At 36.1% G+C, this 19,974-nt stretch overlaps 1 protein-coding gene across 1 annotated transcript; it reads left to right on the top strand.

Moving 5' to 3' along the window:
• The first annotated feature begins 17,164 nt into the window (after positions 1 to 17,164).
• si:dkeyp-74b6.2 (cerebellin-1) lies at positions 17,165 to 19,689 on the top strand. The gene is made up of 3 exons (XM_051114365.1): positions 17,165 to 17,791; positions 17,899 to 18,018; positions 18,926 to 19,689. Exons 1-3 carry the CDS (start codon positions 17,534 to 17,536, stop codon positions 19,121 to 19,123), a joined length of 576 nt encoding a protein of 191 aa, XP_050970322.1. The 5' UTR covers positions 17,165 to 17,533; the 3' UTR covers positions 19,124 to 19,689.
• The last annotated feature ends 285 nt before the right edge of the window (positions 19,690 to 19,974 follow it).

Here is a 19,974-nt window from a genome sequence, read left to right as displayed (position 1 = left end):
TACACTTGCGATCAGAGGCTGAAAAAGCTAAGTAAAATATTTGTGATAGGCTCAATATGTTGTAAGAGAGCAAAAAGAAAGCACTTTATTTTAACAGCATTCAATTAAGACATAATACAGAAATTGAATAAAGTAATGAAGATGTTAAAGTAATGCCCTCACAGTCTTCTCTGTATGAATTAAACATCCATACACTGATCCTTTTTAAAGGTGAAAACACCTCCAGATGTGTGTTTCAGACAGGTAGGATTCCAGGTTTGGGCGGGGGTGGGGATTACCAACAGTACGGCACTTTTTTCGGTACATTACTCTCTGTGTAATAACAAAAACATTTATTTCAGTTAAAAAAATAAGTCGAAAAATCTCAATTTCAACATTTTGAACAATAGGGCCCTACAATCTTTTTCCTTTTTTTTTCATAAATTCTTGTGTTTTTATTTTTTCTGATAATCAAATACAGGCATTAAATATTTATTTATTTTTAATGAAATTAAAATTAAACCTTTTTATTTGTTGCCAAACAAACAGTTTTTTCTGTTATTTCTGTTATTATTATAATTTCTGCATTTAATTGTTTAATTAAATTTTCCAGAAATAGGAATATTTAAACACCTACATTATACTGTACAAAACTAATACAAGACTAATACATTTCTGTTACATGTTAAACCGTACTTTTATTTTGACAGGTTACCGGTTAGTTTTTGTGTGTATACACTACGGTATGATGCTAATTTTCTCAAATGAAACGGTAAAAAAGTTATAGAGATTAAGTTCATGCATTTATGTCCCCATATAATGAGACGCAGAGGCCGAAAATAACCGCGAGCGCCACGTGAGCTTCATTATTTGTGTAGTAAACAAAGCCGTGTCTCTTCCATTCATTCATACAGAGCCAAGCATTTTAATATTCACAGACATTAGTCCGTATCACGATTCGAATTAAGTGAGAGACCTACTTTTGATTTATTAAACCAAAAATTGAGGAATTCTGCGGCATCCCGCGCTATAGAGTAAATTCCGTTTTCATGAATGGACTCTGCAATCCCGTCCACGTTTAGCGGAGGAGAAATTGTAGACGCGTGACCACGTAACGTAACGTTAGAGACAGAAATGACATGCCGTTGTGTAAATAAGATAAATAACATAAGGCTATTTCATTTGTTTAATAAAAGAACAAGGTATAGACCTGTTCTATAGGAAAGGTAACCTTAAATGACGTCTGTTGTGATCTGCCGCTATATAGAAAATAAAGTTTACTTGACCTTCAAGGGGGCGGGGGCTGCCCCCCTAATATAATGGCAGGGGAAACACTGTAATCTACAAGTTTTAAAAACGAGTTAATCCGCGGGTCACGTGCGTTCCGAATCGTGGGTCGTGATCCGCACGGATCACGGATCAACCGCGATCCGTTGCACACCTAATTATCTGTAAAGTGTTGTTCTGGAAGTGGACTTCTCCTTTAAAGCTACTGAAGTTAGTCTGTCAAGATCAGTGACTGATTTTCTTTTTCTTTTGTAATTTCATTAACATTATAGCCAATACACAGACAACAGTAGGGCTGTCCAAAAATAAATCAATTAAAAAATAAAAAAAGCAACATTTAGAATATTCGTTGAATTTAAAATAAAAATCCAAAACGTTGCTTTCGAATTTTAGGTGTGGGTCAGGCAGCCTTATAACCTACTGGTTTTCCGTGCTTTATATTATACTATGTATACATGATGCTATTTGTTTCTAATTGTTTAAGCAACTTAATTATATATGGTTTATAAACATTATTTTAAACATTACGCACTTTTTTTTTTTAAAAGGCGTATTATTTTATTTAGTAATATTATGCTTCATGCACCATCTTGTGGCCTCAGGAAAGAAGCCAAAACCCTGGCCAGGCTGGTTTTAGCTGGAAGTAGCTGGTTTTAGCTGGTCTCCCAGCCTGACCAAACTGGTGTTCATTTGGCCTAATTACAAATTAATCAGTTTGTTTCACTTACTGACAAGGTTCAATTTAAGGTAAGTTTAGTATCATAATTAGGTAGGTTAGATGATACAGCTTAAATTATTCTGGTTGTTAATGATAATATATCTGAGAAGAGTATAAAACAAAATTATTAAAGTGGTTTCACAAATAAATTATAGTATAAAGCATAAAATCAAGCTAGCACTCAAAAAATCAGCGTAGAACTCAAATCAGATTTAATTATAAAATAAAGATGTATATTATCCCTTACTTATTATAATCTTAATTCAAGTGATGAAGGATTTTAAAAGTCCGACAGTAATCAGTGTTGAGTGCTACTGTAAGGTTAACTCTGCCTGGTTTAAATGTTTCAAAATGATTAACAGTTGAAAATATTAGACATTTAGAAAAGTAATCAAAAAGTAATTAAAAGTAATAAGTTACATTACTTTTATAAATTAATTTAAAAGTTACACTACTTATTACATTTTAAATCGAGTAACTTGTAATCTGTAACCTATTACATTTCCAAAGTAACCTTCCCAACACTGCATCCAGCAACACAACACCTCAATCACTCAATTCTTGTCTAACTTACATCCATGCTCCAGCATCAAAACAATGGAGGTTGGACTGTGACAGCTGGTCTGAGGAAAACGCTCATGTCAGTCAACTATCGTGGGAGCGGCCTCTATCTGAGAACGGCTCGATTTGAAAAAGTGGATATTATTTTTACAGATTAATTAAAAACCACTGCATGGATTTTTATCATTATAGGGTACATGTGTACATACACTGCCAACACACATTAATGTTCAAACAACATGAAAAAGTGAACTTAGCATCCGATGACCCCTTTAAGAAGGAAAAATAAGATGACTGTACTCTCTTGCAGGACTCCTGTCATTAACTCTGTGTATACAGCAGGAGTATATTTTGATCCAAGAATATATGACGTGGGAAACTGCACAGAATTCCTGCAGGACACACCATACTGACCTGGCCATCGTTCAGAGTAATGAAAACTGGATGAGGCTGCAAGAAGCTGCAAACGAAAAAGCCTATTCCGGCTACAACGACATCAACAGCTGGCGCTGGTCTTATGACGGCTACGGTTTGGGAGAGGAGTGTGTTGTGATGTATCCTGATGGATTCTGGCAAGATTATCCCTGTAGCGACTCATTTAATTTTGTGTGTTATGATGGTGAGAAACACATATGGTAACTCATTAATTCAGTGTATGAATTAAAACACTATGATCACATTATTGGTGAAAATTTACATCATAAACCACTGTTATTTTAGTATTATTAACAGGCTGTTATAACTTTTGTTTATTTGTTTATTTTATTTTATTTACATTTTAGTCAGTGTTTATTTTTATACATTTTAGTTTTTTTATCTATATAGTTATTTATTTATTCATTCAGTTGTAGTGGTTTTCATACATCAAAACTTCAGATTGCACTCTAATCTAGTTTTTTTAACGCACACTCAACTAAATAAAAATTGGAAATGTTTCCTTAAAAACTAGCTGAAGTACATGATTTATTTAGAGAAGTGAAATTAAAGATTCAAGTCAATTCAAACCAGTTAGTGAAAATTAAAAGAAGCTGCTCAAATGAGTCATTTGTTTGTGAAACAGACCACACAAGTTTGTTTTTATCTGAACAAGTTGTCTTTTAATCCAATCATATTCAGTCAGCAATTTCAAAAAATATTTTTTTTATTTTCACTGAAAATTAAGCATTGCAGGTAAATATAGTGGTATCGTCATTAACGGAGAAGTTCACTTCCAGAACAAAAATTTACAGAAAATGTACTCACCCCCTTGTCATCCAAGATGTTCATGTCTTTCTTTCTTCAGTCGATAAGGAATTCTGTTTCTTGAGGAAAACATTCCCAAATTTTTCTCCATATAGTGGACTTCAGTGGTGCCCCCAAGTACTTCCAAAATGTAGTTTAAATGCAGCTTCAAAGGGCTCTAAATGATCTCAGCCGAGGAAGGAGGGTTTTTTCTAGCAAAACGATCAGTCATTTTTGAAACAAATTGACAATTTATTTACTTTCTAACCTCAAATGCTCATCTTATCTCATCTCTGCGATGCGCATATGTAGTCTGTGTAATCTGGGTCAATACTAGGGGTCGACCGATATGTGTTTTTCAGGGCCGATGCCGATACCGATTATTACAGATCAAATGCACCGATAAACGATATTTTGAACCGATATGTGTCAAAATACAAATGTCACATTTTTTGTCAACACAGTAGCTTAGGAAAAGCTGAAAACAAAAATTACATTTGCCATTTAAAATTATAAGCAAAAGAACAAATCCGTTGGCTTGTAGCCATGACGAAATTAAATAACTTTTAACGAAAAAATGTCCCGACGTCGATTTCAGCGTCTCTCCCACAAAGGAAAATATATATAAATACAACAACAAGTAGTAATAGACTAAATGATAGATGTCGGTTTCTTAACAGTAAACTGACCATTTTCTAGTCCAAGCTGAACGTCCTTCAAGGACAGCGCATCCACACTTTGCTCTGCCATGTGCCATTCTCTGTCTGTACAGCCCGCTCTGATGACCGTTATGCAAATCCTGCGTGCACAGACCTTGCCAATAAAATGCGCCGCAGTCCATGCGTGCATAACAGTCATGAGCGCAGGCCGTACAGGTGCTCTATAAGAATGAGTAAAGCCAAAGACTAAAGGACAGACATGCTGTTCAGAAAGGACGTCGGGAAAAGGAGATTATTACACTGCCTGCTCCCATCCAAATTACACCAGAGTTACCGACCGCTACCGCGTTTGTTTGTAAATTTATTCCGCGTCGCAAAAAAATCTGGTCGAGTCCCGCGGGAATGCAGACCTCTAGTATACGGTCCTACTTTTGATTAATTCATCCAAACTTTGATGACTCATCCAAACTTTGAAAAATTCCGTGGCATTTAGTGTTAACAGTATACAGTACATTCCATTTATATGACTGGATTCCGCGATTCCGTCCGTGTTTTCCGCATCCGGGAAATCAAGATAACATTGAGGTGTTTTTTTTCACCGTAAAGGATTGTGAATTACTAAAACACAATCAACTTCTGCTGCTGACTTACCTTTGAGAGACAAGTGATTACTGCCGCACGCTGCACGCAGCTCCAGCAAGCGCGTTCTGTCTGTGTCTTCACTTCCTTCAGCCTTGGAATTGATTGGTCGGACTCGCGACTTCCAACAAATCTGATGCGCGGTGGGCGGAGACTGCTCTAGGGCACAGAGTGGTGAGCTCTGACAGGCTGCGTCGGAGCCAAAGAGCGCATTTCAAAAATAAATTATTTTTATCGGCAAATCGGTTTTGAAAATAACCGATTCCGATAATCGTGAAAATGCTTAATATCGGCGCCAATAATCGGTAGGGCCGATAATCGGTCGACCTCTAGTCAATACACTTAGGGTATGTCTTGTTTTCATCTTCATCAATGTCAAAATCATCCTACATTGCTGTTTTACCTTTTTTTGTAAAGGTGTTTAATCTTCTCTGCATGTTCACTTTGTAAACACTAGGTTGGTACTTCGCCAGCAAACTTGGGAGCACAATTGGAGAATGTTTTCCTCAAGAAACATAATTTCTTATTGACTGAGAAAGAAAGACATGAACATCTTGGATGACAAGGGGGTGAGTAAATTATCTGTAAAGTTTTGTTCTGGAAGTGGACTTCTCCTTTAACAGAAATATACTGCCCATCCAAAATGACACTATTATATTTTAAACTATTTTATATAATCAGTTAATCATACAGTGTCCAACCCCTGCCAGAATTCATGATATATTTGAATTTTTATAGTTTACAAATTCTCAAAGCAGACAAATAAAACTTACAATGAGACTTCCAAAATAAAAGTTGTTTACAAAATAAACAATTATTATTCAGTTCAATTACTTTTCAGTTTTCACATCAAGCTTTCATGCTTAATTCAATAAGTAAATTTCAAAAATAATTACAAGGAAATGGCAAGTAACACAAATTAAATGTGAACTTTTGAAGGAAATATTGTCTTGTTAAATTGTTTACAACATAAAAAACGTTTTTTACAGTGTATATAAAAAAAAGTCATTTTAATTAAATTCTTTTAAGTAAAGTGAATCCTTGTGAGACATTTTTTTGGTGAACTATGCCTTTATGTAAACATAATTTAAAAATGGACAATTTACAAATATCAGCAGGTTTAACAGGCTTACGCTCATTTCAGAAATTAATTTGGTTTTAACATCTTGACTCTATTTTTTAATTTTCACAGAAAGTACAAACGCAACACAGAAAATAGTTTTGAGCAATACTCAGGAGACATGGCAAAATGCTCAGAAGTTCTGCAGAGAACATTACACAGACCTGGTTACCATTGGGAGTCAAGTTGACAATGACCAGATAACCAGCATAATATATGGTCCAGTGCTCGTAGTCTGGATCGGATTGTACAGGGAGACTTGGAAGTGGTCAGATCAGGCCAATGTTACTTCCTCAACCAAAATCGCTATTCAGACATTAACTCAGTGGAACGAAGACTGTGCTGGTGTATATAGTTCTTCTCACACAATTGACGATAGCTTGTGCACTGCGGGCAACTACTTCTACTGTAGCACAGGTAGGTCTGATCTGAACTATTGTGTACACTCATTTGTTTTTTGTTGACAAAGACCAAAACAACTTTGATTTAATTTATTATCTACAATAGAGTTTCACAAACTACGGCTCATGAAGGGATGGGACTGACTAAATGTTTTCGGTTTTTGGTCGAAGGGGATTGGCTGACAAAAACTTTGGGAATCCCTGATTTAAGGGAAGATTCATAAGGTAACATATAGTAAAAATAAGTAAAATATATAATGTGTAATATAATTTTTCCACAGTCAAAAAGAAGAGGCAGGTGATCCGAGTGCAGGTGAAATCCGGTCAGAATGTGAATGAAGCTAAACTGAAGGCGCTCGTCTTAAACGAGGTTAGTTTTGTAATTAAATCATCAGATCCCCCATCCAGAGTGAACAAAAACCCATGCCAGTCGGTCTCCATGTAAAAAAAAAAAAAAAAAACAAACAAACAATGTTTTATGTTTGAATTTTCAACAAATTCTGCTCTTACTGTAAGTTTTAGAGGGGTTCATTTTGAGCTGAAATCCCTCAAACTTGGCTGTTTCTGTGGTTTAGTTGAAGCAGATGCTGATCAATCAGGACGTCACACTGACATGGAGAACGCAACCCGACGGAAAAGTCTTCCAGAAGGACAGGACCGTACAGAAACATAGCGAAGCCAACACTACTCATGTTTGTTCTCCTTTGCAGTGAAATTTAAAAATTAAAGCAATTCATTCTTAGTTACAGACATCTGAATTATTACATTACATTAATATATAGTAATCAAAAACACAGTTACATATTCATTTAGTAAACAGCTTTTAACGCCTACATATGAGCTAATAACTGGAAGCATGTTTTAGCATTGTAATTTGACTTTTCATCAAGAACAGATAAAGGCCTTTGGAAGGATTAAAATGCATCAGATTTTCTCACAAATGCAGTTCACAAAAGCATCAGCAAAAAGCAGCATATTAAACACTTCTGAGCACTCACAATACTTACAAGAATACACCTTTATATCTGTAATAAAACTGTGTAAGCTTAGCAGAATTAATGTACTATAATGCACCATTTAAATGAGTAGATGAGTATAAAAGGTCATTCCAGCTGGAATCATCAAATTTTGGAAAAGTTCCCCACCTGACCTCCTCAGATTTGTCTGAAAAAAATCCATGTGATGGGTAATATGCCCAATAGATCATATACAAAATTTCAGATCTCTACTGTCGTACTTTTTTCACAAAAAAATCTGTAAAAAAGTTTGTTTTTTACCCTGTTTTGGCATCACAGTCTGAGTGACCATGTTCAGACTGAAATATCTCCAAAACTATTTGTGCCAGGTCCATGAAATTTTCTGGGCTAAGAGTCCTAGTCCAGAACTGCATGAATTACAACTCACAGCATTGTTACTGAATTTACACCTGAATGCTGGCCCTCTACTTTTTTTGAAACTATTACTTTAAGGGTTTTCAGATGTCCATAAAAACCTCAATTTTCAATGTATAAGCATCAAACTTGGTAAATGGTCTGATATGTACCATGTCTTTCACATCCTTTGATATCAGACAATAGAGTCTTATGGACGTTGAGATATTAAGGTCCAAAAATGGAAAAAAAAAAAACTAATTTGCACCAATGTTCAGAGCAATATTTCCCATGAATGACACTAGGTGTGAACATAAAACTTGTTTTTTTTGAAAGAGCATACTGTTACTGATAAAATATAAAAAAATTAGGATGGGGTTTTGCCTCATTTTTGAAAGAGTTCTCCCATAAATGCGTTCCATTGTAACAGTTGGCAAAAATATGGATGCCTATGGATAATTCCAACTGACTCGGTCTGCACTGAACTGGCCCGAGTGTGTGTTTCAGAACCCCAACTTAAGTGGCCGTTCCATTACACTTTCCTGAGGTGGAGGTCGGATTTCCCCGAGTCCCGAGCACAATGGAATGCTGCATTATAGCATTAATTCAGGCATATGAGTTCAAAATAGCTGGTACTACAGTAGTTGTGAATGTCACACAACAATGATATTTTTTTTAAATTATTACAGAAAAATGAGGCAAAACCCCATCCCAATTTTTTTTATATTTTATCAATAAGAACATGCTCTTCCAAAAAAAAAAAAAAGTTTCATGTTCACACCTGGTGTCATTCATGAGAAATATTGCTCTGAACATTGGTGTAAATGAGTTTTTTTTCAATTTTTGGACCTTAATATCTCAACGTCCATAAGACTCTATTGTCTGATGTCAAAGGATGTGAAAGACTTGGTACATATCAGACCATTTACCAAGTTTGATGCTTATACATTGAAGATTGAGGTTTCTATGGACATCTGAAAACCCTTAAAGTAATAGTTTCAAAGAAAAGTAGAGGGCCAGCATTCAGGTGTAAATTCAGTAACAATGCTGTGAGTTGTAATTCATGCAGTTCTGGACTAGGACTCTTAGCCCAGAAAATTTCATGGACCTGGCACAAATAGTTCTGGAGATATTTTAGTCTGAACATGGTCACTCAGACAGTAATGCCAAAACGGGGTGAAAAACAAACTTTTTTTTTACTGATTTTTGTTAAAAAAAAAGTATGCACAGTAGAGATCTGAAATTCTGTATATGATCTATTGGGCATATTACCCATCACATAGATTTTTTTCAGACAAATCTGAGGGGGTCAGGTGGGGACATTTGATGATTCCAGCTGGAATGACCCATAATTAAAAATCCATTACAACTAGGGCTGCGAGAGACAAGCTCCTGCGGTAATGATGCAATGATACTCGTAGCTGTACTTAAATACCGCTATTCATCACACCTGCACGACACCTCCATCAGATCAACAGTAAGACTCACAGACAGTCGCACTACAGACTCAAAATGACTTGACAAAACCAAACGCTCCTCCTCAACAAAAGGAACTTACTATTAAACCACTACTAAACCATCTGATGTACGATACTTAAAGGGTCATGAAACCCCCGTTTCAGCACTGGTTAGTATTCACCACAGTTTTGAAAAATGCTTCAAAAGTGTGCGTGGTGCGCTGCGGAGCAGAGGGGGAAGAGGGGAGAGAGTCAACTTCGGGTTCAGACAGTTTCATTTCGCTCCCATTGAGTTAACAACACAAATAAATGCACAGGCATTTGCACTCTGCATCAAAAACATATATGTGAGCGTGCTGTTGCACCTCTATTGACTTTTAAGGCTTATTTTGCGGCATTTATAATCCTTTTGATAGGTTGCATTAAGGAGTTGTAAAAACCGCTGTTACACTCACCTTATGAATGAATCGCATTTGTGCCGAACTCTACTTACAAAGCAAACCAAAACAGTCTCCTTCGATCCATTAATGTTTCTCACATCAATCTCACAGTCTGAAGCGTCTGTCATAGCAAATCAACACGCGCTGTCGTGAATAATTAGGCGAAGCCTCTTCTCATAGGATAAGAACGCGCAGCCTCATGAATAATTATGAGACACCGACGCAACATCGATGTACTATAGTCCATTGCCACGTCACAAACTGTGACATCAGCACAATGTCGATTTTAAACCCGGAAGATGAAAATAGAGCAAAAAAACTCAAAATTAACCAGTTTTCTCCAACAATTAAAATTAATGGATTCTAACATTGTCATATATGATGTGCAACACAAACACCTCTGCTCAAATATCAGAAAAAGTAGTCTGGGGTTTCATAAACCTTTAACCAATACTAAAAATGACTTCTATAAGTCTATGAGTTTATAATGTGCTTTGATTCCTGCTGTTTTAGCGCTCAAATATACAGCAGTGACCCGTATGTGCTTAAGAACTGAAATAAACAAACATGCTGTGATCACATTATTAATCACTGATTACTAGAAAGCAAATATATTAGAGTTGGTACCAGTGCATTGCTGTTTTTTGTTATATTTTCATGTGAAGATTCAGTAAAACTTTATTTATATTTACTAATATTTACAATAAAATTAGTGTTGAACTATGATTTGTGGTTATGGTTGTTCTTTGTATTAAAGTATCTAATTCACTTTGGTTTTAGTCATAGCTATTCTGTTGTGTGTTTGTCATTTACTACTTTTTATTTATTAAATTTAGTCTATTTAGTATATCAGTTTTACTTCTACTTCTAGTTAAATTAAATGAAAATGAGAATTTTTTGGCAACAAACAAAAATAACATGCATTTTATTTTTAAGCATTATACAATAATTATGAGGTTAAAACATATCACAATGTGCTTTGAGGACATATTTACCCCTCATACATGTAAGATTTAAGACATCTAATGCCTTATTATCAGAAACATTCAAAATGGATAAGAACTTTTCTTATGAAAATATTACACAGCTGGTGAAACACGGAAAGTAGGGAAGCTGATATTTGAAGCCAGAACTGCTTAGAATAAGAACAAAAGTAGAATAAATATGAAATGGATTCAATTTCCTCTTGGTAGAAAGTGCAGAGTCAAGAACATATTATGGTTAAATTTACAAAAAAATATGTTAAAGTGTTCATCAGTCTGGTCAGTGGCTTAAATTACAACCATAAACACCTGCATTTAGTTTCATAGACCGTCTTTGACAATGCATTTCGATTCTGACATCCAAAGGCACAACAAGCCATTTTTCTGTGTATTTTTCCGTAAAAAACAAAGCTTTACGAAGCAATTTAAAATAAAAAAAGAACACCTTGAGCATTCACACTAGGCTTGGGCGGTAATACGGTAATATGGTATACCGCGGGATCTAAAAATAGCAACGGTATCAGTTTCAATACCGTTACACTGTCATAAAAAACAATGCACTTATATAGGAGACAAGGATTAAGTATTAAATATAATTTATTTAATGCCTAAAAATTATTTTAGAAAGGATAAGTGTCTGTGACCCGTTAAAATACCAACATTTGTTTTCCGGGATTAATTTTACATGCGCAAAAAGCAGCAAACAACAGAACATAAGGATTCACATGGACTATATATATATATAATGGCTATATATATATAATGAATGAATAGGCCTATAAGATAAATATTTTTACTTAATAAAACAAACGAACAAAAAAAAGTGCGACAAGTAGCTAGTATGCAGAGTTTTGGTTCATTTTTTGTGCTGCGTGAAAAAAAGACGACTGAAAGAGACATCCTATTTTTCTGTATTTTACAAACAGCAAACTGTTTACAGTTTCGATTATCTGTAAAGAGTCGTTTCCCCTGTTAGAAGGAAAAAATCTAGTGATTGCGCCAGCGCCGCACGCGCACACACAATCAGCCAAACATATGGGGGGTAAATAAAAAAAAAAAAAAAAATAAAAAAAAAAAAAAAAAAAAAAAAAAAAATCACACTGCTTAATCGTTATCAACGTACTGCCGTGATATTATGCCAAACATTTTTTTATGTGGATATTGTAATGCGAGAAGTACAAAACCAGGTTTACATAATAAGTAATATTTTAGCATTCAAATACGTCTTGAATACGGAGACATTTGGATTTGTGTCGTATGACAGACCCAATGTTAGTTTCAGTGTCGTTTTAGCTTAAATGGTTTCGTTTTGGCTTGTCGCCGAGCTTCTTATATTTTTCATTCTTGTTCTTTTCTAAATACTGTTAAATTGAAAGGATTTTTTTGTGGAGTGAGGGGAACTAAAATAGCCTAGCCTATGTTTATAGTGTATTGTAAATATTTCGCGTCGACACCAGGGGGGTGTTTCATAAAACAAGTTTATCAAATAAGCCAGGCTAATTTCAGTTAGTCCGACTTATTGTCAATTGATTTTTGCTCAAAATAAGTCAGAATAACTGAAATAAGCCTGGCTTATTTGGTAAACTGGTTTTATGAAGCAGCGCCCAGGTCTTTCTGAATGTAATAATAAAATGCGACTTAACGTTATAGGCCTGAAAAAAAAGACCTTTTAAACCATTTAAATGATTGTATTAATCTGTCAAACTTCTTTCTGTCGGTTAACGGTTAATCGGTTAAAATGAGCATCCCTATTTAGGACTATTGCTTTGCAATACTTTTTAGAATATGGATGATGTTTATGTTAATTCAACTCTGGTTGACTGTTGTGGGTCTATTTGCACTTTTTTATAAGCTGCTCTTCTTTGTTATTAAAAGTTGTTCAGGCGGTGTGATTTAATTTAATTGATTTGTGTGCGCGTCTATGCGCGAAAACTGTTCTGGATGTTTATGTTAATTTAATTCTGTTTGACTGTTGTATTTGCACTTTTTTATAAACTGCTATTTGTTGCTAATAAAAGTTGTTAATATTGTTGTGCATGTTATTTTGTTATTGTTTCAGTAATAGTGTTTGGTATAGAGCTCGGGAGTTTACGTCACTGCGCATTGCATTCTGGGTAGTCGCCGCCATGTATTAGGACACGCTAAATAGCGTACAATGACAATACATACAAATCACTAGAGGAAAAAACGACTGTATTTGCGTTAATATTTTTAAGAGCTGCTTGCATTTGCGTAGAACAAATGTACTAATATTTGAATCCATTGCTTTCATTTGAGCACTCAGTCGTGTGGCCAGAACACAACACATACACACTCACAGAAATCATACCGCCGCCTTCTACTGTACCACACACAGGACCGAATTAATTTCTCTTTTGCAGTTTTTAATAACTAGGTGGCACTGATATATCTGCCCGATAAAATAAACACACTATAACTTGATCTCAGCCAGTTGATCCTGTAAGTGAACCACCACTCTGCACATTTTGTGTGTATCTCAGATGTCTGTTCTATTCAAAAGTAAGTGCCCTGCGAACTTGAAATATTCCACCCTGATAACCGTTCGAAGACAGCGTATATGTTCCATTCAACGAACATTAAAGTGTGCGACATGAATTTAAACTGCATTTATTTACAGGGGTATATTGTGTCACACTTCTCTAAGTTTCGTCTGTGTGTGAAGACTATGCAGGCGGTGGCGTAACGCAAATCCAAGAATGAATATTTCTAAGTAAACTTAAACTGATTTCCACTGCTCAGGGAGTGGGGAGCAATGAACATTGTTTAGGGACCATGTTAATCGCAACACAGTTCAGTCATGGAGCTCTCTCTGAACTAGCTGGTTATATGAATCAGGTTAAATAAGAGAGCCATGCAATATATGTAGAGCGACGGTACGTGAAGAATGGAATTGAGAAAGGCTGATGTATTTAATCATATGTCATATCGCCCTAATTTCATTGAGGGATAAAGTTCAATAAGTTTTACTGGACTTAAATTGAACAAATACACGATTTCTTATAAAGAGCTGCTGAACAGTAACGTTTAATCACATGAGTTGCTTTATGAACAGGGACAGTGATCGCAACGAGCCGTATCACAAATTAAATTACATTTCCAAACGTGTTACTGATGGCGTGAGCACTTACAAATTCATGTGGATCGGAAATTGTAAAACTGTAATAAATAATAAATACAAACGAAAAGCCAGATTTTTAAGTTGTTTATTTTCAATGAGCTGCTTTCGCCATTGTGTTGTTTTAAGCTGAAAAGCATAAAATTGCGCTTCATTTTAGATCCGTCCTCCACTCCGGTTATGATAGCAGATATGGCAGTTCATGTCACAGCAAGCGTTCTCAATTCTAATGTGTTTTTAAATATACAATATAAATTTTAACATCTACCTCCACTATTTCTCAATCTAGACTGTGGCGTCCATGTCCGAATGTCCCAGAATGCCATGCGTTGCTGACGTCAAACTCCCATTCGCTATTCAGTTTCTGAACGGTTTAGGCACAAGCCAACAGTTTGGTGACGGTGTCTGAGCCTTACGTCATATTTTTTTTTGTTATTCACGGTAATACCGTATACCGAGGTAAAATAGGGAGGAAGTTTGACGATATCAAAATTTGGATACCGCCCAAGCCTAATTCACACTAAGGAACAGACATACAAACACTCTGTATCACTATACCTTCTAACTTCAACTTAACTCTCCTCATGATAGCAATCAAACCAATAAAAACACTATTGCAAACATTTCCCTGCGCAGGCTCGGTGAAGCTTTAATTTTCTGATGTGTAGAGCAATAACTCATTCTGACTTCACTCGTTCAACATCTAGGGCATAAATCCGTCGGTTAGACTACGTCAGGTTTAAATGCTAAAAGCCAGTTTCCTACTCAAAAATCACCATTATTTCATAAAAGCAGACACTGAGCTGAAAAAAACTGAGGAAAACTCACCAGTATCGTCGAATAAATCCTCACAGGCCCACACCTGCTGATTCCGTTAACGTTACCTCAGCTCTTGGCGCTCACAGACGAGCTTTAACGGACGCGGCGTTTGGTCCGATATCCGATTGATGTTTCACAGCATTATCCGATCAAAAACGACAAATCGAGACAAGGGCCGTCGGTTTCAACAGCTAATTTGCACTGTTAATTTCTATCGCTCGATCTATTTCGCACAACAGTTGTCAAGTTCTGACTGCACTGAACTCGAACTCTCCGCGTCGGTGGGCGGGGCAACTTAATCACAGCGCGTAATTTGATTGGTGTGTGAACATCTGCAATATCGTATTTGCTTTCTGATTGGTGTTTTTTTACTGCATGTTTTAACAATTTTAATATATTTAATAATATTTGTATTTTTTCTTAGTTTGCGGTTTATTTTTAAATTTTATTTTTTCTTTGGCATTATAAATTAGGTAGATAAATCTTAAAATGAGTTAATATTTTTTTACAGTATTCTTTATTACCATTGTTGACATTATTAGGCCGTCACCATTCAAATACAACGCTATGTACTGTAGATCTATTTAAATTTTGTCTTTGACGTGTATATATTTTATCATTTAGGTTTTTTTTTTTCATGCTATAACTATATTCATGGTTTCATATTTTTTATGCTTACTATAGCACTTACTAATATGTTCAGTCCAGACATCACTTTACCATTGGCTGCAGTCCTAAGAGTAATTTAATGTTTAGTGTTGTGTTTGGAAGAGCATATGTGTACTTTATCATGATAACAGGACGAGTGAGAGTAAAAACGTTGCTGTATTTACAGTTTGTTTGAACGGTGGGGCACTTTGACAGGAACGGCTCTGATCCAAACCCTACTGGGCTTTCCTGCAATGCTATAAAATATAAAAATATTCAATAGTATGCAGACATGCTGTAACATGCAGATATTTGTGTGATTTAATGTATATTTTGTGTATTAATTGTAGAAACCTTACACCTGTCCACTATTCTTTGATCATTAAAAGTTCCTCACCTGCACAAGTCATAAGTTGTCCATCAGGAACCCTGTAGAGCTCAACGCCTCATTTAACAACATCTCATAATCAGTTATTTTCTACAAAAGGGGACAGTTCAGAATACACACTAAATCTACATCCAAGCTCTGTCTTGCCTACTTTTGGGAACAGCTTTTTCGTCAGAAGCATCATGATGCCTTAAAATACCCACACAGGGAACACATTAGGTTTTGGTTCAGAGCCACAGAGAGATGGATGGGGTGTGATTGTCCAGTGTTGGGGTGCAAGTGAATCTGTAGCATTGAAGGTAAGACAATTTTTGATGTTAAATAAGCTTTAATGATGATTTTATTTCAATGAGAGAGAGAGAAACAGGACAGTTCTGATACACAACTGAGATTAACTCTCACACAATACACTCTAGACCAGAGGTCTCAAACTCAATTCCTGGAGGGCCACAGCTCTGCAGAGTTTAGCTCCAGCCAGCTCCAACTCACACCTGCTTGGCAGGTCTTCAGGATTACTAGATAATCCTGAAGACCTTAATTAGCTGGATCAGGTGTGTTTGATTAGGGTTGGAGCTAAACTGTGCAAAGCTGTGGCCCTCCAGGAACTGAGTTTGAGACCAGTGCTCTAGACAGAAGTTGGCTTCCTGATGCATGAACACTGGAATTACACAAAAAATCTGTGAAATGTACAGTAAAAAGCAGCAGCTGTGGTTTTGCAACCTTTACCATAAAAATAAGGTAGCAACATTTTAGGTTATTTTTCTGACATTTTTCAGAGACTATAGTTTTCTTAGAAAGCTTAATTTTAGTTTTGTTTGTTTCTTTCTTTCTTTCTTTCTTTAAGAATTTCTTTTAGAATTTTTGACTGTGGACTTTAAATACAGTGAATGGAAGCATAATGGAAACTACAGAACAGCTTTTCTCATCTGGTGGATCAATATCCAAAAACGACAAAATTGTATATTTTTATATATTATATTTTACTATAATTTAATAATATTTTAATATGATATTTAGGATATTTTTCTTACTTTTGTTCATTAATCAGACTGGGAACTGTGTTAAATAAAAGTCCTAAAGAATACGAAAATCCATATTACAGTTAACTAAAAAAAAACTTAAACTTAAACTTCCTTTACTGGTAATGTTTATCACTGGTATAATGTTTATTTCAATTTAGCTTAACCTTATGTACTTAACTAAAATTGAAAAACTACATAGACATAGAAATTCCTAAAACTTTAAAATAAAAACCAAAAATATAAAATTTAAACCTAATTTAAAATCTGAATAAAACCAGTATCTCAGTGATACTAAAATAACACTGGTGTGTGTGTGCAGGAATGTTTGGAAGCATGATGGGAAGGCAGATGGTCTCTTCATAAGGGACGTCTGGTCCAGATGGCCAGTGTGTGTGTGAGTGTGCATTGCGGTGGACCAGTGACTTACACACTGATCCTGCAACACGCAAACACTGAAGTGCGAAATAGTCAAATGAGTAACTGAACACAAATCTTTTGATGTGCTCTTCTCACTCTGCATGTGCTGATATCTCGACTCGGTCTTGTGGTCTAGACAGGAAGGCCCTTGTTCACTAGTGTTTCACCACTGGATATTTCTGCATCTGCTCTGGACCTGCAAGATAAAGCAGCCAGTGAAACAGCTAAAGGACAAACTAAAACATCAACGTATTTACATCCAGGCAGGATGAGTGGCACAGGGTTAGCTCTTCTCTGTCTGATGGGCCCCCTGCTGGTTTGGGGCCAGAATGACACGGAGCCCATCGTGCTGGAAGGGAAGTGTTTAGTCGTTTGCGACTCCACTCCGACCACAGAACCCGCCGGGAACGCCTTGGGAATGTCGGTGCGCTCCGGGAGCGGCCGCATCGCTTTCTCGGCTGTGCGGAACAACAACCACGAACCATCTGAGATGAGCAACCGCACCATGACCATATACTTCGACCAGGTAATGACGCCTCCTATAGCTGCTTTATCAGCAGTGCATGAGGGTACCAGCGTTATGACAGAATGGATGGTCCCGGTTTCCATTTGTCTTTCTGTATTCCATTAAAGGTTCTGGTGAACGTTGGGAGTCATTTTGATCCGGCACGGAGTGTTTTCGTGGCTCCTAGAAAAGGAGTGTACAGCTTCAGTTTCCATGTGGTCAAAGTTTATAACAGACAAACTATACACGTGAGTCAAAAGAGAAACGCAGTCAACGCAGAAAAGGCCTTGTTGTTTCATGAGTATTTATTGCCTTTTAATAATTTTCTGAATATTTCAGGAATAGTTCTGCCAAAAGTGAAAAAGGGGTTGGAAATGTCCTCATCCTCAGACCATCTGAGATGTAGATGAGTTTGTTTGTTCATCAGATTTGTAGAAATGTGTCATTGTATCACTGTCTCACCGATGGATCCGCTGCAGTGAATGGGTGCCGTCAGAATGAGAGTCCAAACAGCTGATAAAAACATGACAATAATCCACAAGCAATCCAAACTTGCTAAAATATGATTCCATAATCCATAATAATGCGAAAAAGTGGTTTGGTTTGAATCAGGAGAGAAATCTGCACGGATCACGCATCGTTTAAACAGTCCAAAACAGCTTTAAACAAATACGTGGCTGGATTTTGATGAGAGGGATCTGTTTTTTTTTGTCTTCTCAAAATGTTAACTGTTGGACTGGAGTGGTGTGGATTACTTGTGGATTACTGTCATGTTTTTATCAGCTGTTTGAACTTTCATTCTGACGGCACCCATTCACTGCAGAGGATCCGTTGGTGAGACAGTGATGGAATGACACATTTCTACAAATCTGATGAAGAAACAAACTCATCTACATCTTGGATGGCCTGAGGGTGAGCACATTTTTAGCAAAGCTGCATTTTTGGCTGAACTATTCCATTAATTGTCTTTTTAAAACTTTTGTAGTGACAAAGGTACAAATCAGTACTGTCTAGATCAGCAGTTCCCAACTGGTGTCACTTCTCAGTGCTCCAACATTGCACAAGAATTGTTTATTGTACGAATGTCCTTAAAATTCTATTAAAAATCACATTACAATATTACAAAAAGTCTTTACTTTCCGGCTCTCCATCCAGGTGAGTCTGGTGTTGAACGGGTGGCCGGTGATCTCTGCTTTCGCCGGCGATCAGGATGTGACGCGTGAGGCAGCGACCAATGCCGGTCTGGTTACGATGGAGAGAGGAGACAAAGCTTACCTCAAACTGGAAAGAGGAAACCTGATGGGCGGCTGGAAATTCTCCACTTTCTCCGGATTCCTGGTCTTTCCCTTATAGAAAGAAGTTCATGTAGAAAACAGAGACAGAGCACATTTTGCAGAAAGACATGTTCAGACAAGGATGAATCCTCTGTTCGTGTACTTACACATGCGGCTGGGCTCCTTCCTCTGCATCTTTTCTTTATGCATGAACCTGCTTGTTGAGGTCAGAGATGCACGTTCTATGGCACTTTTTACTAACAAGATACAAAATGGAGTATAAAAATGTTTCTTTTTTAACAAATATTCTGTGCAGGGTGCTAAACCTACAGATTGTGTTAATCATCAACTTCGGGACATCAAATTACATTTATAAAAGTTTTTTTTTTATTTAATTTCAATAAACTAACTAACTTTGTAGGAGAAATAAGGACAATAAAGCGAAACTGCTGCAGGTTGCACACAATAATTCCAGATAAATATTACATTTTGATTAGTGATTAAACATTACTTACAAATATTTTTACTGTTACAAATCATCAGCAGATTGTCACAAAGGCGGCATTGATTTTAATTGTTTGATGCAGGCAAGAAAGTCGTGACGGCTGGACAGAACAAAAATCATAAATTGATGTTTAAGACAAACTTTTCTAACTGTACAATAAAATTCTGATGTCTTGAGGCATAAACGATTCTAAATTGGAACCTCCTTTGTTTTTAAACAATAGATAAAAGAATTTGTTATTTATTAAGATTTATAATATTAGCCATTACATCATAACTGGCCATTATAAAAATAATTATTGATCATCCTTATTGGCCAAAATTATTATATAGAATATCTTACAGTGAGACACTACAGGGAAAACTACCATTTGTTCATGTATTTGTCAAATGTAACTTTTTTTTTTCCATAGTATGTATTCTTTC

Source organism: Labeo rohita, chromosome 7, assembly GCF_022985175.1.
Source record: "Labeo rohita strain BAU-BD-2019 chromosome 7, IGBB_LRoh.1.0, whole genome shotgun sequence".
Lineage (NCBI taxonomy): Eukaryota > Metazoa > Chordata > Actinopteri > Cypriniformes > Cyprinidae > Labeo > Labeo rohita.
The sequence above is the reverse complement of the archived record's forward strand: the minus strand, read 5'-3'. Positions and strand labels throughout refer to the sequence as shown.